Consider the following 22,831-nt stretch of genomic DNA (forward strand, 5'->3'; position numbering starts at 1 on the left):
ATCACTTCATTAATGAAAGAAGTCGGGTTCACAACATATCCCGATCTTGAAACGAAACAACATTTTTTTTGATGCCCTAAACGGGGGGGGGTCGCCAGCAAAAAAAAGATGTCAAAATTTATCCCAAAAATTTAAAAAAAATCGAAGAAAGTGCATCCCAGGGATTATAAAATTTAAGTTTTCACATCTCTACTCTCCAATTTTTTTTCAAAATCAAAAAAATCAGATAAAAAAATACGCTTGGAAAATTCATTTTTAGCATTTTAGGAATTTTCTCACTTTTCTTCCAAATTGACATCCTTACTCACCACTTTCAAGTTTTTCATACATATATCTTACCCATTCATTTGGAATACGAGGTCTCGAGTTTTCGTTCATTTTTTTTACTTTACAAAACTGTTTATTTTTCAGAATTTTTAAATTTGAAAAAATCCATTCTATATCTGATAAATAATATATTATTTTTCAATCAAAATATTTTGATTATCATCTCAAAAGTGTTCTCAAAACCTAGTTTTTCTTATTTTGGATAATCTTAATATTTATATTATTATAAACTAATTGAACACCATATGTTTTTGTATACTTTTACAAAAAAAATTGATAGATTTGTAATACTTCCCCCGACGATAGAATTGAATAGCTTACATTTTGACAGAACTTAATATGGAACAATTCTAAGTAGATTTTGTAAAAAATCAAGAAAGAAAAATTTTAACGTGCTTTATTTTTTCTTTTTTATAAGGTCGCCAAAAAAGTGCGGAAATTAAAAACCGCAGTTTGAGTACTTTCTGAGAGTCTGTTCGTCAGAAAGTATACATTTGTAAACTTTCTGACACTAAAAAAATTTTTGTCCTTTCAAAGTTTTTGACAATGTCAAAAAGTATACATCGAGGTTCTCAATTTTCCTCTCGAACGGCGGTTTTTTAAAAACACTCAATTTTTCATCGACCTTAATAATACATATTATTATATAATTAACATATTCATAATGTTTCACCCTTTCAAAAATATAATCCTCCTCCTCTCAAATAAACGTACATACGGGTGGCCTCTTTTTTCAAAAAATTAAAATTTGAAATTTTGGGCTCAAATATTAGAGATTTTTTCAACCTTCAACGATATATGTTGTCTATATCAGACCTCCTTTCTTTTTGATACTTAACATTGTTCCTAAATCTTAGCCGTTAAGGCTGTTCTGAAAATATTTTTTTTCGAAAAAATTTGAAAAAAATTCTTAAAATTCAAAAATAGGGATGCGACGGTTTTACGCCATGACCGTTTAAAAATAGAATAATACGCCATTCGGCCGAATAACAAAACAATACAAAATTATCGCCGTCCTTTTTTTTCTCTCTCTCTTTCTTTTCTCTTTCCTCTTTTTACTCCTCTTTCTCTTTTCATCATTAAACGTAGAAAGATATATTAATATTATTTTAAAATTAAAAAAAATAAAGAAAGTATAATAAGTAATTATTTAGTTATCGATATATATATATGTAAAGTGATAATCTGAGGATAATCTGAGGAGGAGTCTGAGGAGTAGTTAGTTAGTATACATATCATGTGTACGGAGGCACTGTGAGCCTCCTTACCCATTATATGTGAATTTGACACTTTACAAAACCGTTAACGTATATTTTACAACACAAACGACAACACTAACTTAACCTTAAATATTTACAAAGCCGCCAACCACTTCGCCTCACTACTGTAAAAAATAAACGTTCTCACTTACAAAAGTATTGCAACTCTTCCCATTGCTGTGCTTCACACAATAGTTCATATTCTTCAGTATCGCTGCTGTCGCTCCAATCGTCAGAGTCAAAATCACTGTCAAAATAAATGTTAGTAAGTTTTGACAAAGCTAATGAAACACGTTTACCGTTTGTATCGTATGCTTGTATAAACTTTCCATTCTTCATTCCTTCATAAACGCTCAAACTAACTTTACCCTTTCTCCCTCGTATCTGATAGAATGTATTTTCACGAGGAACGAAGAACAAATTCTTGAACTCATGACCGTTGTAGTTTGTTATCTCAATAGTTTTCGTCATTTATATAAAAATAAAATAAAAAATAAAATAAAAAAATAAACTTAAAAATTAATGATATCACTGTTGCATGCTAAGTTCGGTCAACGATAGAAATTGAGTGGAAATTAATCGTCGAGGAAGTACGATTATGTAAAGTAAAAAAATGTTGTGGGATTTTTAATAGTCATGTGATTTTATCCCAAGCATATGGGGATTCTAAATTTTTGTCCCTATCGTTATCCCAATTGAATTTTTTTTTGGAATTTAAAAATTTTTTTTCTCCATGTAAACTTAAATTTTAATTTTTACCACTAAAATGCAATATTTCAACAAATTAATGAGTAATAATATTTTAATTTATAATAAATATTATAAATCGCCTCAATTTAATGTAATTATTGTATTAATTTTTGTTGAAAATATAAAATCTTCAAGTAAATGATGTGAATTTAATATTTTTAGAATGTTGTTTAATTGTACTATATTATGCATGTAAAATTTTGTTACAATACATTTTATATGGGATCCCCATTGCCCAATTGAGAGAAAATTGAGAGGTGGGATTGGGCTAGCCCAATTCAAAATATCCCAGGTGGAAATAAAAAAATTAACAATTCAACATAAAAAAGCATCTTAAATAATAATGATAAAAAGAAATTTTGTATGAATTTCAATCAAATTTGTTTTTATTCAACTTAAGAAATCACTTCATTAATGAAAGAAGTCGGGTTCACAACATATCCCGATCTTGAAACGAAACAACATGTTTTTTTGATGCCCTAAACGGGGGGGGGTCGCCAGCAAAAAAAAGATGTCAAAATTTATCCCAAAAATTTAAAAAAAATCGAAGAAAGTGCATCCCAGGGATTATAAAATTTAAGTTTTCACATCTCTATTTTTAATATTATATATTATTTTATAATAAAATTTTTTTGAGTCATTTTAAGAAGCACATATAATTTTTTGAATTTAAAAATTAAAGTAGTGTCAAACGAATTTATCACTTAATTTAATACTCAGATTTCTTAAAATTAATGAAAAAAAGGTTTTCTGAGAACTTTTGAGAATGGTTTTCAAATTCCATTATTGAAAATATATAGGTATTGTATGAAATTCAAACTCTATATTTATTAAAATTCTAAATTTTTAATAAAATAACTTTTCAGAGGAATATGATTTTGAATGGTTGATTAATAAGTATAAAAATGTCTACGATTTTAAGGAGGGAATTGTTCCTTATGAGGTATACATCATAACTATATACCTCATAAGGAACAATTCCCTCTTGATAGCTGGGAAACTTTCTCTGAATAACTTATCATTTGGAGAAAGTTTCCCAGCTATCTATTAGAAACTAAAGGCTGTGAGGCACTAATATATAATCAGTGCCTCATAGCCTTTAGTTTGTTATTATAAACGAAAAACTTGTTCGAAATGATAAACAATTTCGAACAAGTTTTCTCGTTTTAAGGAGGGAATTGTTCCTTATGAGGTATACATCATAACTATATACCTCATAAGGAACAATTCCCTCTTGATATCCTGGATATTTTTGAATATATTTTTTTAATTAAAGTTCTCAAAAGTATTATCAAAAGTGATTTTTTAAAAATATCTCCAATTAATTAACTAATTAAAAGTATTATATAGGGTGTCCAAAGGTGCGTTTAGCACAGCGCTCTATATGAGACTATTAAAGGAGATATATGCTGATTATAAATATATAATAAAAAATATGAATATATGTATATGATGATTATGTTGTATTTTGGCGCCATTCCGGGATATAAAATGAATTTTGAGACAAGAGGCGGTTTCGCGGGAAATTTTGGCGGGATTTTTTCATTTTTTTAATGAATCATAAAGAAAACATCCTCGCTCTTGCAAAAAAATGCAAAGACTGTAAAAATCTACGAGACATTGGTAAAATGCTTCGGTATGGATGCTCCTAGCTATTCCACTGTAACGTATCATGTTAGGATGTATCACTTCATGAACAAAAAGGCGCCCATCATAAAAATTGACAAAAAATCGCCGGATCAAAGAAAAATCAAAGCAATTCTTCAAGTGCTAGATGAAGACCCAAGAGCATCACTCAGAAGGATAGAGGAGATGACAAAGATACCACGTACAACAGTCAGTTATTATCTGCACAATTATTTGAACTACAAACTAGCGTATACACGTTGGGTTCCGCACAACCTTAATTCAGTTCAAAAAAATCTAGAGTCCAATCTTCGAAAGAGCTCCTCTCTATATTGGGTGCGTATCAATCCAAGAAGTTTCGCTTTTTAGTAACAGGGGACGAGTCTTGGTTTCAATATGCAACAGAAGCCAAAATCATGTGGATCCCGAAGGATGAAAATCCGCAAACATTCCCGAAGAAAAAAATTGACACACCAATGATGATGTTGTCGGTTTTTTGGGGCGTGAATGGCATCATCGCAATTGATATTCTTCAAAACCTAATACGATGAATGCTCAGTATCTAATTGACAATGTTCTTACTCAAATTATCAATTCTGATGAGTTTGAGAAATCCAAACAACAAAAACAAAAGTTTGCAATTCATTTTGATAATTCAAGAGTTCACAAAAGTCATAAGGTAATGAATTACTTGTTGGAAAACAATGTCAAAGTTGTTCCAAACCCAATTTATTCACCTGATATTGCACCCTCTGACTTTTATTTATTCGGCACGCTAAAAAAGAGAGCTGAAGGACGCGAATTCGCGAGTCCAGATGATCTTGAAAATTTTGTAAGAGAGCAATTTGAGCAATTTTCTCATGATGATTTAAAGCGTGTCTTTGAAGCCTGGATCGATCGCTGCGAACGCGTGATTGAATCCAATGGTGATTATATTTAAATAAACTTTATATATATGTAACTTGTTTATTTCTATTCGCAGTATTCAGGTTTGTGCTAAACACACCTTTGGACACCCTATATTTTTAAAATTAAATAGTTTTTCAATTTTTTTGAAGGAATTGAGATACTTCCCACGACAATAAAATTGAGAGGTTTACATTATGACTGATCTTAGCATGCAACATCACCACCCTCACACGTATGAAAACATAGCACAAAAATAAATTTAGGTGAAGTGGTGAGATCTCACCTCTTTTTTCACCTGTTTTTTCACCCTGTTGAATTCATTGCTTTATAACTCTCTTCCTTTCTCCAACTCTTCTAGCTTCTTCTTAAGTTCAGCAATGTTGTCCTCATGAAGTTTAATCTTTCTCAAAATTCCTTCTTTATCTAATGGTTGCTTTATCTTTCTAAACTGAACTCTACCATCCTTCATAGTATGAATGTAAAAACCTTCTGGAATAGTTCCTGATTTAATGTATTCTACCAAAAACTTTTGTTTCATTGCTTCAGTGACTTTATTTGTCATTTCAATCAAATAAAAATTTTAATATTAAATAAAATAACGTTATTTTTTCAGTAAGGAAACGCAGGAGTTTTACGATTTATTTGAGGAGTAGGTTCTGGTTTAAATGTTGGAGTCGGTTTAGGAGTTGACTTTTGAACAGGAGTTTGTACTTCCATAGGTTCAGGAGTCATTGAAGGTTTTGCTTGTGAAGGCGTTGATTTTGGCGAAGGTGTTGGAGTTTGTTTAACTTCAGCTACTTCAGTATTATTTACAACATTTGCTTTATTTCTTTTCAACATCATAACTGCTCCTGCTGTAGCTAGCAAACCTAGTGGGAGACCATATCTTATATAAGGACTTGACCAAATGCTATTTTTGACAGGAGCTGGTGGAACACCTAACCTTGGTGAGACTGCTCTTTGCCATTGTGCAGCTCGTAAGAAATATTCAATAGGTGCTCCATAATCGTTTGGTAAAGTTTGTTTCATAGATGGTGAAGGTTCACGAGAGCTTGATGAAGAACTCATTTATAAGCTTTAAAAATAAACATTCATCCTTTATTCCTCACCGTCGTCCGTAGCTAAGTTATAGTCATCTAATCTTATTATGGGGATGACTGACTGTCTTACCTGAATAGCAAAGCAACAATCCCTCATAAATCCAATAAGTGGCTTTGGTACATTTTCAGTTGCTAGTTCAATAGGTCCTTTAACAGACAATTTGTATGTTATTGGAGCAGTAGATGTTTGACCTTGCTGGAAGCAAAAGTCCACTTCTGTTGGAAAACCACATAAGAAATGTGTGTTGTCATAGCTATCCCATTTATGTTCCACACTACCATCATCCACCAATGACCTCATAACATCTTCATTAAATCCTATCATATCATTGTTTGTATTGCAAGCGTTCGCAACCATTTCATAAAATACAGGTCCATATGATTTTTCAGGTTCTGCAGGCATATTTCCATAAGCTTCCATGGAAAGCTGAAGATATTTAAACTTAGGGTTCTCAAAATTAACATAATAGTTGTCTTTCTTTCTAAATAGTGTCCAAATACTTTTAACATTAATAGGCGTATAAGCTGCTGTAAATGTTGCACTTGAACTATCTGTATTCTTTGAGAATGAACCGTCCATAGGAATCCAATCCATAACTTTAACAGGAAAACATAAAGCCTCGTTTGTATAATGTTCTACAAGTTCTGTATAAATGTTAGGGTCTAAAGAGAATGACTTTGGATGAATGAAACATTCATTAAAATCCATCTTTGTTCGAAATAGTTGCTGGGTTACAGTTGTAATAGTAACTGTTCCACTAGCTTCTACTGCCTTCGTTATCATAGTGAATGGTTCATTCCATGGAACAAATTTATTTGTCGGTGGATTTGAATCTGAAGCAAATGCAACTTTAAGAGTTGGATTGAAAGCGATGATATCATTTACAGATATAGATGTGCATTGTAAGGCGTCGCTACTGAACTTTACTTTAAGCTGAATGTTTCCTGCAAAAGCTGGAATAAATCGAATAGCTTCTAATGGAAGGAATCTTCTAACAGGAATTCTTAAACGAAGCTTAAAATCAAATGATTTTCCTGCTGTAATTGGACCACTAACAATTTGTCCTGTTCTGCATGTTCCCGAATGACTCCACACATCTTCATGTCGAGTCTTTGAGAAAACATCTACTTTCTTTATTTGTTCGGTAGTTTGTGAGTTTGAAGTTATATATGCTTCTTCTCTTGCGTTGTCTTGAGAATATACGATACGACCATTTGCAAGGATTTGATATCCAGCAACTGCATAGAAAGCGTCATCGAAACCAATCCAAAATCCTGGTGGGTTTGTTTTATTGGAACCTGAACCAATTTCTTTATCTACAATAAATTGACCTTCCATTTTATACGTAATGAATGTATTGTAAAGGTCCAACATATTTTCACCAGGAGGTGAGAGATTGAATGTTACCCATGTGTTATCTTTAGCAGTTCCAGGTTGTGATGGAATCTTTGCGTCAGAATATTTTCTATTAGTGTCGCCAATTTGAACTGCATTGTCTATGATATCGAAATATGAGCGAATCTGATGAATATGCTCTGCTGGAGTAAATTCGTTTAGCTGTTCGTTCTGCATGTATTTACTTCAGATAAAAATATCTATTTACTTCATTATTCTCACTCTTCTTCTTGGCATTCGTGGTGGAAGTTGTTTCTTGACATTTTCAATGAACTGTACATTCTCTTTTGTCTCAACTTCTTTCACTGGCGGGTCAGGGTTCTTTGACTCGGTTTGTTTTTCAATGAAATTCACGAACTTTGCAATAAGCTCTTGGTTCGTTATTGCAAGTACATCTGGCTTCTTTTCTTCTGGTTCTATTGACTTTTCAGTTTGAATAGAAGGCTTAACATGGGCTTCGTGGACTTCACCCTTGCCATACACCTTAATATTGTCGCTTTCTGCATTCGCTAATGGAACCTTTCTTTTTCTTACGTATATTTTACCATCTTTACTCTGACTTACGTAATAGAAAGGATGTTGTATTCCTCTGGCGTCATTTAATATAATAGACTCTCGCTCTGATTTTGACAAGCTCATTTTACATCGGTTAAAGTTTTAATTTTGTTTTTTATCTGCAGTCAAATGACTCAGACAAGCCCTACGGACAAGACCCAAGGGGTCATAGATGTTGAAACATTGAAGAAAGAAATTCGTGAGCAAATTTTATCCGAACTGAAGGAACAAAAACAAGAACAAAAGCCAGAGAGACCAAAGAGAAAACTTAGTGAAAAACAACTTGCTGCATTAGCTGCTGGAAGACAAAAGAACCCAAGACTACTGGCGAAAAAAGCTAGAGAAGAAGCTGAAGCAAAAGCTAAAGAAGCTGAAGCAAAGAAAGAGTAAATGGTTTATTTTTATCCGAATTAAATGTATAGACAAATACCTTTATCTGTTGCGTTCAGTAGTGAAAACCCTGACGTCAAAATAAAGGGGAACAGAGTAACGTTTAAGTTTCCAACAGACTGGATTGTGAACATAAATGAAGAGAAGTACATTGGCATAACATCTATGTATATAACACGTGCTTTCAGAAAGGTTGACTTTATACTTCAAGTCGAGATAAAATGACGAACAGTCTTTAAGCGCCCAAAACATTCACATATACAAATACTTTAAAGACGATACAACATTGCAACAATGTATGACTTCATTTAATGAGATGTTCGAGAAAAAGTTTAACATTGAAGTACAAACTTTACAGCCTTTACGTGAGTTTCTTGCACAACTGAAAGAAGAAGGTAGTCAGCCACAACTTATAGACTTTCATTATGAATTTAATGAAAATGAAGATGGAACACATGACTGTCAGTTTGTTGTATTCTCACCATTCAATGAAGTCGCTAAAGAGAAAGAAAATCCATTACGTATAAGATTTCAAATCTCTGAACCAAGTGATGATTTCAAAAATGTTTTCAATTATGATGCAATGCTTCCGAGGAAAAATGAATTTTCCGAAATTAAATTTCCAGGCATTTGGGATAGAAAGCAAGCTATATTATATTCAAACTTAAGTAAGGGAGTTGAAAATGAGTTCATTGGTCATACAAGAACTACACCACGGCCAAATCCTAAATACTATAAATTAACTGGCTTCAATCGTGAGTTTTGGATAGACATGTTCTCCACTCATGACCATAACTGCCCAGTGTTCTTACCTCCAGACCATAAGGACTGTCTCTACATTGAAGCACAACACTTAAACTCTACCATCGCAGTATTGTAAATGACCACATGGGCTTCGCCCTTGCCGCTAGCGGCTTATTTTTATCATGAATGGTCTCACTGCTGACAAAAATAAATGACCTCATATTTTCTCATTCATGACCTCAGAACTTAAGCTTTCTTATGAATGAAGTCTTAGTCTGAATAGAAAGTTAAACTTCTCTTCAAATGCAGGTGTAGCAGACTTACATAAGTCGAATGCAATCTCTTGACCGTCATAAAGTGCTTTATATAACTTCATAACACTGAACTCAGAGTCTTTGTCAAATTTCCTTGCGGAACCATTAAACCTTTATCTTCATCATAGAAACACTGAACAGAGTCAGGAAACATTTCATTAGCGGTTAAAGCAATAACATCTTGCTTCACGCCTTTCATTCTGCAGTGAAATGCAACTTCATTTAAATCATTCGTGAGTAAGTCTATGTAAGTCTTCTTTCCACAAAATATTGACTTGTATACTAAACTTTGTTTATCTTTTGTGATTTCTGCAAAGTCGCTATAAATTGACCAAGGTTTTTACCAATGAGAACTCTTCCATAACGTTTCTCAAACTCTTCAGCTAAACGAGGGATATCTTCATTGTAGAGATGCATACTGTCCGTATCGCTATAAAAGATGTCCATTCCCATATCTTCAGCAGTACAGAATACTTCACACATTATTCTCTTCGACATAGACAGAATGTTAACACCAAGTGGACAGAAGTTAAAGTGTCTGCAAATGCTTTTCGTTAGCTTGAAAATAGTTTTATCTGAACCATCCAAACCTTCGAACTTCACTATATGGTTGTAATTTCTGATGGCATATCTTATAGCATCTTTGTCATTTACTATGGTTATTTTTGACTCAATAGGAGATAGAATAGTTTTGCCATAAATACTGTTCAGAATGAGCTTTATATTTTCTTGCAAAGGATTTCCTTCTTTCTTATACTTTAACCTTAACTCAAACAACTTCTTTACTTCATCTCTTATTCTAATATCTCTGTTTCCATCGTAATAGTATCCTTGCAACACTTCACATTTGACACCTTGATATTTATGAGGTCTTGTAATGTTATATGGTCAACATACATTAAACAGCAAGTGTTTGAACTTCTGGGAACGTTAAGTTCTGGATTTAGTTCAGGGTCACAAACTATTAAAGGAAAGTGTCTATGTATTCCAATCTCTGTTATCTTAATGAGAACAAAGAAGCCAGACATAAACTTTTCACCAATGGGTTCCTTTTGGTCGTCATCGAATAAATGTCTCATGAGATACTCTGTGCTTAACATTTCTTTCTTCATAACCTTTGGAATACCTTCTAAAGTATAAAGTCTTGCTATAGCTAATGGATATAATGAAACAGCGTCGAAGTCAGCAATGAGTTTCTTTTCGCTCTTTTGTTTAATATTATCTGACAACATACATCTTCCACCTTGAATACAGCGTGAAATAAATTCTCTTGGTTTATTTGAGAGGTCATATAAATTTCCATTCGGAAGTACACTCTGTTCTCAAATAATTTGTTAGCAATTGAACAAATACTAACGTAGTCATAAACGTTTTAAAACAAATTCTTTCAATATGTCATTGCGGAACTTAACAAAACCTTCTCTTAAAATTCTTACATCTTGTTTGCAATAAAATGTGCTATACTTTTCTAAGTCGAAGTGGTTTTCATCTATTCTGCAACCTTTGATGGAATCATGTTTTTCATGAATGTATCTGCATCCCGGATAAACTTACATGCTTCAGAAATGACACCAGTTCTGTTGTCATTTGCTAACAAAGTACTGCTGTAGTAGTTATATGGAAATACTTCTTTCGTCCTGTTTGTAAGTTAAACATAGCAGGAAATAGTTTAAGCTTCTTATTTATAACACTGTAAGAGTCTTTTATAATAATTGCCCTTCCTTTATAAAGCCAGTTATTTGCATTGTTCGTGAACCTTTAATGATGGGAGTTCCTTTCACTTCTGTCATGTGTCTTAAGATGAAGTTTATATCATAACTGAGGTTATGGAAATATATTAAACTCTTGTCAGGAAGTCGTTCCAAAAATTCTGTTGCACAGTTCTGACCCCAAATGCTTTCACTCACTGAACCATCTTCACTGTCGTAACATATGTTAAAAGCTTTATGAAAGCCGTCTGTGCTACACTCAAAGTCAGCAAAGAAAACGTGCTCAGGAATGAACTTGCACTTATTTTTATTTACTTCTTTTGACTCGGCTTTCTTCTTCAGTTGTACACAATACTTTGGAGCATATGTCAAATCTTTAAATGGTGCAAGGTTCTGTTTATATAAGTCAGTCGTATATGTGAAAGTAAATCTTGGTTCAACTAATACACCGTTAACAAAGAAGTATGAAGCATAAATTTCATTGTTATAACCAAATGCTTCTGGTGCTTTACCTGTGTCATACTGTACAGTACAGTGTATGTCATAACCTTTAGCACGAATGAATTTATATCTTCATTCATTAACATCTTCAGTGCTTATTTGTTCATCCTGTGTTAAATATCCATGGTAGTCCGTTATAATCTGTTCGTCTGAAGTTATATAATGAACATGGTTTTTATCTGCTTTTTCGGCTAATTTCTCTTCTATCTCATTTATTTCAAGTTCATGCCTACCACCACCTCCCGAAGAAGTATTTTTCTTCAGCTCTTGAAGAACGTCCACTTCGCCATCTTTGGTGTCAATAATGAGACTTTGAGTTAAAACCTTTCCTGTCTTAATGGATGTTTGTAAAACTTCTTCTTCACCGTGTTCGGGGTCATGGTCGTCATCATATCTTGTGAAATCAGAGATGTTGTCATACATTAAGCATATCTGTCTCAAAAGTTCTGCTATTTGAAACTGGAACGAAAGATATACAGAACTTTCATCATCTCCTAAAGTCAAGTCTGCTTTCTTAAGTATTTCTTGAATGTATGCAATGAGAACAGAGTACCTTGGAAAATATTCGAACAATATTTCATTAGCTGTTGGTTTTGGTGGTTCTTCTGGAGTTTCTGTTGTTTCAGTTCCTTCTGTAGTTCTGTTGGAGTTTCTGCATCTCTTGACTTCAATGCTCTTGCTCTCAAAGACCTAAATGTTAGAGCACCAGGTTTTACAAAGGACTTTATAAATGCTTTAATAGTTCCTGGTAAGTTATTGTTAGCATTAAGTAAGTTCCTTATGCTTCCATCATGTACGTCCATAGCACTATGTAAAAAATCTATACTTTTCTTGTAGTCAGCAATAGACTGACTGTGATTTTTTAAAGATTTGTCAATACCTTTAAGCCAATCTTCATGCATGTCTGATACTGAGCCAAGAATATCATTTGCTTCCTTTAGTGTATTTTGTGCTTCTCGTAAAGTATCCAATCCCGTACGTGCATTGTTTGCTATACGTCTTACAGTATCTATTTGACTCCTTGTTTCTTGCATCCAACCAGATAAAGTTTTAATAGTATCCGAACCATTTGAAATGAAGTTCAAAGCATTTTTAACGTCATCTAAAACTTCTTCACCAAGTACTGCCCATATCTTTCCGATTTGGTATTGAAGAACTCCATATGAAGCAGCTGTTAAACCAGTATTTATAAGGTTCCATATCCATGATTTAGCAGTTTTTCCATCCTTTCCATCTTCACCATCCAAAACCGTTTTCGCCTTGAGGTCCTTGTATTCCTTGTATTCCTTGTATTCCTTGTGGTCCTTGAGGTCCAGTGTCACCCTTCTCTCCTTTCAGTTCATCTTTATGTTCGTTATAATATTTAATGTCATAAGGTGTACATCATTACTGCTACCAGCAACGCCGAGAATTTGTTTCTCATTCATGACTAAATTCTTTAGGCATTTAATGGTCGTCAAATCGGAAAGCTCTTTAACAATTCAATGATGATTTAATACTTTCACTAATGAGGCATCTACTGTAGAATTTATATATTGCACCGTTCCATCATTTATGATAGGAACTTTACTTATTGTAATGAATGGGTCATAAGTGTTTAAAAGTATCGAAATCAATGACTTTTTTAGTTTTTCCATCGTCAATGACTAAATCATTGCCTTCAATGGTTAAAGTTGAGTTTTCGTTTACTAGTTCATGTGCTCTTCTTGCTTCATTTGTTTCATACGCATATGCAGCAATAGTCATATTTTAATGAGAATAAAATGTTGTTCTCTTTGCAAAGTACAGACCCAAACGAATACGGGACAGTAAAGCTACAAACAAACTTAGGTCTTCAGAATGAAGCGCTTGCTTTCAGAGTTGTTGACTTCAATACTATCGCAACATTTTGTCATAACAGATGAAACAGATTTCATAGAGATTGAAATAGATGACAAAAGAAGTGTTATAACATTTCCTAACAGAGCTGGGTATAGAATAGATAAAATTGCTGGAGTGTTAAATGCTCTCATAAATGAAGAAACTATTGGACAACATAGATGTCGAACTCTCTTCTGAGGGAACATTGAAGTTCAGCAGCGAGAAGGAGTTTAAGATAACACGAATGAGTCATAGAGTACAACTTTCTTTTGGGTGCATACCATATGACATTTCTTTGAAAAGTGTTGACAAAACGAGAGATGAAATCTGTTCCATACGTATGTTATGGTAATTGTTTATACATTGAGTCTAAAATAGCTAATGTCACAGGCATTTCAGGAGTTAATAGTAAAGGTTCAGTAGAATATAAATCCTTCTGTTATGCAGTCAATTCAATGTTCATTCCAAACGTTCCTGTCATAGCAATCATTTAGGTAAATGGGTTCGCATTAGTCCTCATAATTTGAAAGACATGCAATTCAGACTTGTTGACTTTCAAGGAGAGCCTGTAGAACTGAAGGCACCAGTGCGAATGACTGTTGAAGTTGACTTTTTTAGAAAATATTTAAATGCAAACAGCTTACAAGAGAACTCAGAGCTAAAAATATAAAGTATGAATGTTATGTATTAGGTCATGAACTTTGGTTGTTGCTGTTTGATGAAACAAATGAGTTAGTTATGTCAGTCAAGAAAGAAAAATATTGTGTTAGTGAAAACTGCACCAAGTCAATAAGATTAGGTTTGCATTATGAAGATGAGTTCAATAGTGTTGAAGAAGTTTTGGACAGATACTATAAGTTGTTAACTTGAAATTTTTTTGACTGACGGCGCAAAGCGCCAAGATGGGCTCAAAGAGCCCTCCTGACTGCTTTAATTTACTAAAACATATTTCAAACAAAGCTTATAGTCAGTAGATAGTTTTGTATACTCGTTCGAATATTTATACTTAAACTCAACTCCTGTAGTTCCTGGTGTTTCAATGATGCGGATGTTACCTATTTTCATGAATAGTGGAGTTTGACCACAGCATTCGATTTCAGGGTCGAGATAGTCAATGACACATTGTTTCCCTGTTATTCGTGAGATAACATTTTCAAGGTCCTCCTTTGTTAGAATTATTTGGTTCTTACTTATAAGATTTGTCAAAAGCTTCTTATCGTCTTTGAGTAAAATTGTTTGGTATAACTGAAGAAGAATGGTCTACGTTATCTGAAGGATTTGTTTGAACATTTGTGTAAGGGTTGTCGTTGGCTTCTCTTGAAAGAATTTGATCCAGTGGTGGATACTCTAACTTAACATCTGATGTAGCGTTAGTGTTTGAAGCTGTGTTTAAATTCACGGCGCCATGCTCCAAGACCGAAGGTCCCGACTTAAGTTCTGGTTCTTTTTCTTTCAAACACTCTGAACTATAGTTCTTTATGACAATATTGTTTGTCGTTCGTGAGTCAACATTTGATGTTGGTTCAATTGGAACATTAACGACACCAGCTAAGATGGATTTGCTTCTCATTTCATATAGAATAAAAACCTTTTATATGTATGAAATGAACAATATACTCGACAAGGGTTTGAATGTAAAGCTAACGAATGAAAATATTGTTGAATTCACTGAGACAGGAGCTGTGTATAAAGATGTAGAACTACTGAACAAAAGAGCAAAGGGAAGAAGCAGGAACATGAACAAAGGGTGGAAGCCTATAAAAATTTATGTCAATGATGGCTCAGGAGGTTCAAACATAAAGTATGCAGAAAGTTATAGAGTTTATGCTCTCAAAGGTGAAAAGCCTTCATTTAAGAACAGCTATTCTAACGCATATCCTCAAAAGCTAACGGATGGGGAAGTGGATGATATGAATGACAGCAAAAATATTAACAGAAATGGCGACAGAGATGCATGGAATTTGTTTACCATCAGTCAATTGAAGGTTAAACTTTAAAATAATGTTGGTCGTTCCCATGGAATATTTTTGACTTTAATGGTATTAGTCATGATATGAATCTCAAGGTATGAACGAGGAGAGATGAGAGACTTATATGCTTCCCAAATTTCTTCAAAAGGTAATGTTATACCTGACTGTTTCCAAATGAGTTCAATATCATAACGTGAGAAACCTTGAAAGATAACGAAGTCAGTTATGAGACGTTTTATGTTTAAAGCTAAAAACCTCCATGTTTGCATAAGTATTGCTACAGTTAAGTGGTAATGTCTGACTTTAGTAATGATGTTAGCTAATGGTGAGTCAGGCTTTGAAACTAAACCTTTACCAGCGAAGTCGTCACAAACTAATAAAGTGTTTGATGGATATTTTTTGAAGGGGTATTTTGAAAGTTTTGACAGAATGTAGTTTGTAAGTCGTTTCATATCGTAAACTCCTGAGTATTGACGTAAGTGGTGTTTGTCAATAATTCTTTCCATCTCCTCAGAAGTCTTTTGCATTCCTGACTGTATAAATTCAACGATGGCATAATATTTCCTCTTACGTCGAATGTAACGTTGAAGAAATTCAATGAGTTCGCTATCTGGAACTTTAACGACAGAGGCTTGAACTTTTGACATAAATGTTTTCGCTGTTGAGTCCATAGAGTCTGAAGTTGCTGATATAATGATTTGGTCATAGTAAGAGTCGTTTCCTAAACGCTCTGTTATGAGTATATGACGAATTAAATTAAATGTCTTACCTGAACCCATCTTTCCACAATAGAAATACACACCATTTGAACAGAACTCATAATCTTTGCTGAAAGGAAGAATAAGAGAAGAGTTAAGTTTGTCTGTAGTTTCATTCATGTCTTCATCTACGTCATGTATTAAATGCTTCATTTTATCTCCATTAAAAATGCAAGTCAGAAATATTCAGAACATAGCACCGAGTCTAACTGACAAGAGTATAAAGATATACTATGAACATGTTATGATGAAACCAACCAAAATTCAAGAAAGTCAGTATACTTATGAATATCCAAGACACTGGGTAGAATATGTAGGAGGTGAGAAAGCTATTGAAATCAGACAGGTTCGAAGTATTCCAGCAGGAAGAACAATATTATTGAAGAACTTTAATGTTTTGAGGTATAATGATGAAACAAAGAAGCAAGATAGTTTCCCTGTTGCTGTGTATGTGAACTTAGATACAGGAGATGACATGAAAGTTTTTAATACAAAGCTTCAAACGGTAGTGAGAGAACAACTGACTGCGGAAGGACATCCATTACCTTCAGAAGTTACCATAGCATATAATTTTGAAACAAACTCAATAGATTTTAAAGTCATCTCTGCAAAGAAGTCAGGTTTTACATTTAATGAAGCAGATGTATATTCGAATGAAAACTTCAAAGCTATTGCATGGTTATATAATGACGATTGCTTTAAGAAAATATTTAAATACAGTGACTCAACGATGTCAATAGATGACCTTCGTGGAATGTTACCATCGACATTTACAGTAGAAGGTTCAGCAGGATTGCTTACAAGATTGTCAATTGGTGGTATTTGGTCTCGTGAGAACATTGTTATAAAATCCAGTATAAGTGAATTTGCTGAAGAATCTATATTATGTCTTTCAAACTACATGTATTCGCCGCCGAAGCATTATAGTATAACAAACTTTGTCAGTAAGTTTAACATAAGACTTGTCGAACCTTCTTCAATGAAAGATGTTGTGCTACCAAAAGACGGAAAGGATGGACTCATTATTGAGATGATTTTAATAGCATATTAAATGAGCTTGTTCTTGAAGGTCATTCATGATGAAATAACTGTTGTAGAAGATGTTAGCAATTGTTCAGACATTTTGAAGCGTATAGATGATATAAGAAAGAAGTTAGATAGACCGCAAAGCGGTGAGGGCGAAGCCCGTGAGAACGCTTATGTTTCATTGACTTTCTCCAGTAACGAGAACTTTTATGAGATAATATTGAAGAGAGATGATTTTAATATGGTGTAAATGGTAGCTTGGGCAGCTTTAGGCGCAATGGGAACAAAAGCATTAGCATTTGGAGCAAAAGCACTTGGAGCTTATGACGCAGTAAATAAAATGAGTGGAGGAAGGTTTTCGAAGACATTAGATGCAAATAAAGGGAAGATTGGAGGCTGGGTTGCAAAGAAGTTAAGATTAAATAAAATAGGGCTCATAAATAAAGCATCCAATTTGGTTGCGACTGAGTCAGAAAATGCTTTAGGAAAGGACGATGAGTTTGCAAAACACGCAAAAGACTTTAATGACCAGATGAAAGGTGAAACAATGCATTTAAATAGAGTCGATGGAACTAAAGAAAATGTTTCTTCTCCACCAGTAGTTCTTCCGTATGGTCCCTATGGAATGTATGGAAACCCTTACGAAAGACCATTTGACCCATTGACTGGTGGAAGTAACTGGTATCATTACGGCCGAAGAAGAAAGACAGTCAAGTTGGAGACAGACGTGAAGAAAGCAACTAAAAAGAAACCAAGGAAGAGAGTTATAAAGCAATGAATTCAACAGGGTAGAAAAGAGGGTAGAAATGAGGGTAGATCTAACCTTCTACCCTAAGTTTATTTTTGCGCTATGTTTTCATACGTGTGAAGTCGTTAGTGAAGTCGTTAGTAAAGTCGTTAGTGAGAACGTTTATTTTTTACATTAGTGAGTTCGTTAGTGAAGTGGTTGGCGGCTTTGTAAATATTTAAGGTTAAGTTAGTGAGAACGTTAGTGAGAACGTTAGTGAGAACGTTTATTTTTTCATGCACGTGCATTGTGTCGCGGGGAGTTGCCATGGGCAATGACCTGCGCACAATATATAACGTACAGAGAGGTGAGATGAGGTGGTTCATGTGATAAATACTTTACGTGGCAGAAATAGTTTAAGGTTATTAGAAATATTGCATCTGCGATGTAAAATATACGTTAGTGGTTTTGTAAAGTGTCAGATTGATATGTCTTCGGTAAGATGGCGCGCAGTGCCACCGTACTGAAGATATGTATACTAACTATTATTTCAACAAAGTTTGGTTGCCGCACTACAATTTAATATCTCAATATAATAATGCAACTGCAATATTCACTAATGATTGCCTCGAGAGTATGCATTCAGAATTTTCTTCGTTAAAACATCCAAACATTTATGAAGCTATTAAGAAGATATCTCAAATCCAATTAGATAAATATAACGCCATCAAAAATAACCAGAAGATCGAGCGCCATATAAAAACCGTTATCACTGATAGCTACAAAAATTATATTCTTGACTGCTTTCAAAAAGAACTTGAGAAAACAATTTTTTCTATCAAACAATACAACGTAAGTGATCTTTCTTTGGCTCAGAACGAGATTTCTCCATATGGTTCCATAGAATCGAGTTCATTGTTCGAAAATATTCCAGTTCATGATGCAGATATACTCAAATCGATCGATCTAACAGATAAAGATACAATGATCACTAAGTTTATTAATGAAAAAAGAGAAAAAATTATGGCATTATTTAATGAAACATTAAATCATCCAGATTTTAATTCATCCACTCCAATTCAAACTAATTTTGAGCAAGCCGATACAAATCAAGGTTCAGATGCTCCAATTCGCTCCGAAAATTCAAATATTGCAGACTCTACAGATTTAGAACCAGAAAATCAAAACCATCCTTCTACAAATCAAATGTCTAGTAATCTAGAACATAAGCTGGACCTTCTTGATCATATTGAAAAACAATTATCGAAAATGCGCTCGTTATTGGGAATTCTTCCTACTACAAATGCTATTGTTGGGCCGTCAAAACAAGTTTCAGTTAATAGCAAGCAAAATTCTGAAAAAAATAAGAAAAATCTTCCATAACAACAAAATCAAACAATAAAAAACAAAATTCATCCGACAATCCTCCTAAACGTAAAGCTCCTATTTCGGAAAGGATTCTCAGCGATAATAACTTATATTTTCAAGTTCATCGAAAGAGATCGAAAAGCAAACGTTCCACATCTACAGAGAAAAAGAATTGATATATGAAGTCTAATTCCTTTTATAACTACTATATTTTTATTCTTATGACTAAAAAATAATATATTATTTAACAATTTTCATTTTTTCTTTTAACAATTTCGTTTTATTTCCATTTATTGTTAAATGATTTTTAGCATACACCTTTCTTTGTTCATCTTCTAAATACAATTTATTTTTTCTTAGATATAATTCTATTCATTCAATTCGATCGTCATTTTTCAGTACATGATCGTAATTTTCAATTATTGATCGCGATTTTACTTCAGAATTTGTTCGCAATATTGCTTATCAAAATTATATCTCTATTCTCTCATTTCTGTTTAGTCAATATCATTACACTCCTATTGTCTAATAACATGCTATTAATTTTCTTAAAATTAAAAAAAAATATCAACTTTTAAAAACAGAAACTTAACATCCTTAGGTCAATGGATTTTGATGTGAGATACATTTAATCTGTTTTTCTTTTTTTATTTTAAATAATTGAATATTTATAGTTGTTATGGGTCTTACATCATGTAAAACGAATTTTCTTAAAGTAAATTTACTTTTTTCTTCAATCTTTCTTACATATTTATTAAAAAAAAATTATCCAAAAAAAGATGTTTTAGAATGAAAAAAATAGAAAAATCTTCATTTATAGTCTTTCTTGAATGTATACGTTTTGATTTTTTCTTTTTAAAAAATTCAATTTCTAGAAAAATCGAGAAAAAATCATTTTCTTCTATTTTTTAGGACGCCATACCCATTGAAATCTCCTCTCAGGACGCCATAAACTATTCAATTATGGTGTAAACTTCTCAAAAATTGAATAGTTTACATCAGGACGCCTTAGGACGCCAACCCTTTACGCGCCCAGTGAATGTACCTTTTGCTTATATTAGTAAGCAAAAATGAATGATGGTATGCTTGACTGGAACAAACTGAAGTAGGAGTGTCAGAAATTTAGAAGGTTGAAATGTTTTTTTTTCTAAAATTGGAATGAGTCTCACATTTTGTAGATTTTGATTGATCTCCAAAGTGTTCTTTCTATTGATGATTCAGAAGCAAATTCACATATTAATTTCATTCTTTTATCTATAATTACTTCTCTAAATCTGGATTATACATTAACTTAAAGATTAAAATAAAATGATCATAATAAAACATGATCAATCGATAACAAATTCAATAATGGAATTTTATCTGCTTTAAAAAAGTGTTATATTTGAGGTGTGAAATCCCTAGATAATGAAAAATTATTAAACTAATTATTTTATAAATTTATTGATTATTTCGAAAAAAAAATTCAAAATATCATGAAGAAATCAACAAATAAAGTAAAACCCCGAAATGCAAAAGAAAAATAGAAGGGAGAAGGAGGAAAAGAAAGAAAAAGGAAAAATAATATAGGGCATATTACATATTGTATGACTTTAACTTTGTGTTATTCATGGCCGGAGGTGGCGACGCGCCCGAAGGGCTAGCGCTGCCGCCGGAGGCCGGATTTTTTTTACAAGATTATTTTTTCCCCAAGAACCTTTCCCAGATTTTGGGTTTTTCAACCAGAAACGGCCACCATAATACGGTATAGGAAGATTTGAAAATATAGAAAATCTTGAAGAAATAAAATTTCATTCGAGTCATCATTTTTTGCAGTAAATACTTTTCATATCAGAATTTCGCAATCTGACAAAAATGCCTTTGAGTGATAATTTTAATGATAATCCACAGGTTATGCTTTCATATTTCATATTCGAATTTCGTCAGGGATCAGAACCGCGCATTGTCAGCCAATATAAATATGATTTAAGCGATTCTTTCGATGATGGATTTTTATGGTACATCGTTTCAACTCCAATCACGCAAGATTATAATCCACTCGATAGCGCAACATCATACTTTTATTCATCGTACGAAAATATCTACTTCGCATGTTTCAATTTGATTGTTCCGGACGTCCAAGCTCGAGGATTTTCAAGATCATTCGGTATTTGCTTATACAATACAAAGAGGATTGAAGACAAGCTAATAGAAACGGGATTAGCACAGCGAATTTCGGAATTATTAACTGAAATGATCCAAAAATGCCAAGAGAATTTTAAAACAGAAGTCTCACAATATCTTGGCTCAATAATAGCTACAATCGATGCATTTCAAGATTCTGCTGCAGTTCTTGAACAGAAATATAAAGAGGCTACGTTCCTACTCAATGGTAGAGAAATATTACCAGATAAATCTCAAGAAGCCAAAACACCTGATTATTTCACTCAAATAAACAACGATTTACGAGCTATCGAAAAAATTATTGACTTAAACGAACTTACAACTAAACTTCGTGTTATTTTAGGTGATTTCTATCGTTCACAGATATCATGCCAAATAAAAACCCATGCTAAATACGAAGAAAGATTCCCATTCGTCAATTTTGGCCACATAAGTGGCGAAAACTATTCAGATTTCCCATCATTTGTCTTAGAAAATAGAAAAGAGCTTAACAATGACAGATATTTACTCATTAACCTTGTAAAACCAAAAATTTTGCATCATATCGCTTATTGTCTTTTCTCTGGACACTCTTTGGTCATAGAAGCCAAAAGACCTCAAGATTTACATCTCCTTGCGAAGAAAATGTCCTTATTTGTCCCTCAATTTACAGATAGACATATTCATATTTTCGAAACTCCAATTACATCAGTTGATGCATATCAATATTCGATTGTTGTCACTCCCCAGTTCAAACGAGACAGAACAGAGAACATTTGCATACTAAATACTGATTATGGTTATTATGAAGGTCCGATTTGTCCATGCTCGTCATCCGTCTACAAATTATTTGATTTTACAGTGTCTTCCGAGTCCTCATTTCTTCTTGTTGCGTTTGAAAGAGTCAAAGATTTTTCATACCAAATTATTAAACTTTACGCATCGTTTTCAAGAGATGTTCCGAAAAATGCGACAAAACTGCGTGAATACCTGGGTAAACTTCAGATTTCTGAGGCAGATGACCAATTATTAAGATTCATCACACAATCAATAGTTTCAAGAGGTGATTCGAAGGTATTATTGCTTAATAACCCTACATTTGCGGCAATTGGTATCATTGCTTACTATGATGGAAAATAATTTTATTTTCTACTTCTTTTATTTATTTTTTTGTAAATATGTGTTTTATTTTATCGTTCTATTTTCATTTAGTACATTTTTAATAAGTTATCTGTTGCTCAAATCATATTTTAATTGAAATTTTCAATACTACCTAATAAATTATGGAAACTTGTTGCTCAAATCATAAGTTCTCCAATTATATGAAAAATTAGGTTAGAGGACATATATATATATATATATACACTAAGGATCTCTTATGGAGAACTGAAGGCCGTGTC

The 22,831-nt window shown here is 33.1% G+C and overlaps 11 protein-coding genes and 4 pseudogenes across 15 annotated transcripts, besides 6 other annotated features; 7 read left to right on the plus strand and 8 right to left on the minus strand.

Annotated features, from left to right (window-relative positions):
• Nucleotides 1-633: 633 nt before the first annotated feature.
• Nucleotides 634-675: a mobile genetic element.
• A 1,055-nt stretch (nucleotides 676-1,730) lies between these two features.
• Nucleotides 1,731-2,057, minus strand: TVAGG3_1007690 (uncharacterized protein; the record flags this gene model as incomplete). The annotated part of the gene is made up of 1 exon (XM_001293243.1): nucleotides 1,731-2,057. The coding sequence occupies one exon, from the start codon at nucleotides 2,055-2,057 to the stop codon at nucleotides 1,731-1,733; it is 327 nt and encodes a 108-aa protein (XP_001293244.1).
• Nucleotides 2,058-3,683: 1,626 nt separating this feature from the next.
• Nucleotides 3,684-3,711: a terminal%2Cinverted (terminal inverted repeat of Mariner transposon ID:TVAGG3_1007700).
• Nucleotides 3,684-4,982: a mobile genetic element.
• Nucleotides 3,780-4,902, plus strand: TVAGG3_1007710 (annotated as a pseudogene). Its single transcript has one exon. A coding segment is annotated over exon 1 (1,123 nt).
• Nucleotides 4,955-4,982: a terminal%2Cinverted (terminal inverted repeat of Mariner transposon ID:TVAGG3_1007700).
• Nucleotides 4,983-5,087: 105 nt separating this feature from the next.
• Nucleotides 5,088-18,062: a mobile genetic element.
• On the minus strand, nucleotides 5,197-5,433 carry TVAGG3_1007730 (uncharacterized protein; the record flags this gene model as incomplete). Its single annotated transcript, XM_051254465.1, has 1 exon — nucleotides 5,197-5,433. One exon carries the CDS (start codon nucleotides 5,431-5,433, stop codon nucleotides 5,197-5,199), a length of 237 nt encoding a protein of 78 aa, XP_051080039.1.
• On the minus strand, nucleotides 5,481-5,939 carry TVAGG3_1007740 (uncharacterized protein; the record flags this gene model as incomplete). The annotated part of the gene is made up of 1 exon (XM_051254466.1): nucleotides 5,481-5,939. The coding sequence occupies one exon, from the start codon at nucleotides 5,937-5,939 to the stop codon at nucleotides 5,481-5,483; it is 459 nt and encodes a 152-aa protein (XP_051080040.1).
• On the minus strand, nucleotides 5,970-6,755 carry TVAGG3_1007750 (uncharacterized protein; the record flags this gene model as incomplete). Its single annotated transcript, XM_051254467.1, has 1 exon — nucleotides 5,970-6,755. One exon carries the CDS (start codon nucleotides 6,753-6,755, stop codon nucleotides 5,970-5,972), a length of 786 nt encoding a protein of 261 aa, XP_051080041.1.
• TVAGG3_1007760 (uncharacterized protein) lies at nucleotides 8,148-8,312 on the plus strand (the record flags this gene model as incomplete). Its single annotated transcript, XM_051254468.1, has 1 exon — nucleotides 8,148-8,312. A coding segment is annotated over one exon (165 nt), but the record flags the coding sequence as incomplete, so codon positions are not given.
• On the plus strand, nucleotides 8,337-9,189 carry TVAGG3_1007770 (annotated as a pseudogene). The gene has a single exon. A coding segment is annotated over exon 1 (853 nt).
• On the minus strand, nucleotides 9,299-11,115 carry TVAGG3_1007780 (annotated as a pseudogene). The gene has a single exon. A coding segment is annotated over exon 1 (1,817 nt).
• On the minus strand, nucleotides 11,653-12,383 carry TVAGG3_1007790 (annotated as a pseudogene). Its single transcript has one exon. A coding segment is annotated over exon 1 (731 nt).
• TVAGG3_1007800 (uncharacterized protein) lies at nucleotides 14,654-15,010 on the minus strand (the record flags this gene model as incomplete). The annotated part of the gene is made up of 1 exon (XM_051254469.1): nucleotides 14,654-15,010. The coding sequence occupies one exon, from the start codon at nucleotides 15,008-15,010 to the stop codon at nucleotides 14,654-14,656; it is 357 nt and encodes a 118-aa protein (XP_051080043.1).
• On the plus strand, nucleotides 15,036-15,437 carry TVAGG3_1007810 (uncharacterized protein; the record flags this gene model as incomplete). Its single annotated transcript, XM_001309240.1, has 1 exon — nucleotides 15,036-15,437. One exon carries the CDS (start codon nucleotides 15,036-15,038, stop codon nucleotides 15,435-15,437), a length of 402 nt encoding a protein of 133 aa, XP_001309241.1.
• TVAGG3_1007820 (protein of unknown function, DUF4106 family) lies at nucleotides 15,434-16,189 on the minus strand (the record flags this gene model as incomplete). Its single annotated transcript, XM_051254470.1, has 1 exon — nucleotides 15,434-16,189. The coding sequence occupies one exon, from the start codon at nucleotides 16,187-16,189 to the stop codon at nucleotides 15,434-15,436; it is 756 nt and encodes a 251-aa protein (XP_051080044.1).
• TVAGG3_1007830 (uncharacterized protein) lies at nucleotides 16,338-17,219 on the plus strand (the record flags this gene model as incomplete). Its single annotated transcript, XM_001309239.1, has 1 exon — nucleotides 16,338-17,219. One exon carries the CDS (start codon nucleotides 16,338-16,340, stop codon nucleotides 17,217-17,219), a length of 882 nt encoding a protein of 293 aa, XP_001309240.1.
• TVAGG3_1007840 (protein of unknown function, DUF4107 family) lies at nucleotides 17,445-17,808 on the plus strand (the record flags this gene model as incomplete). The annotated part of the gene is made up of 1 exon (XM_001309238.2): nucleotides 17,445-17,808. A coding segment is annotated over one exon (364 nt), but the record flags the coding sequence as incomplete, so codon positions are not given.
• Nucleotides 18,063-18,465: 403 nt separating the features above from the next.
• Nucleotides 18,466-20,323: a mobile genetic element.
• Nucleotides 20,324-20,791: 468 nt separating this feature from the next.
• On the plus strand, nucleotides 20,792-22,792 carry TVAGG3_1007860 (uncharacterized protein; the record flags this gene model as incomplete). The annotated part of the gene is made up of 1 exon (XM_001309236.1): nucleotides 21,144-22,571. One exon carries the CDS (start codon nucleotides 21,144-21,146, stop codon nucleotides 22,569-22,571), a length of 1,428 nt encoding a protein of 475 aa, XP_001309237.1.
• Nucleotides 22,793-22,831: the final 39 nt, after the last annotated feature.

The sequence above is a fragment of the Trichomonas vaginalis genome, chromosome I (genome assembly GCF_026262505.1).
Source record: "Trichomonas vaginalis G3 chromosome I, whole genome shotgun sequence".
Classification (NCBI taxonomy): Eukaryota; Parabasalia; order Trichomonadida; family Trichomonadidae; genus Trichomonas; species Trichomonas vaginalis.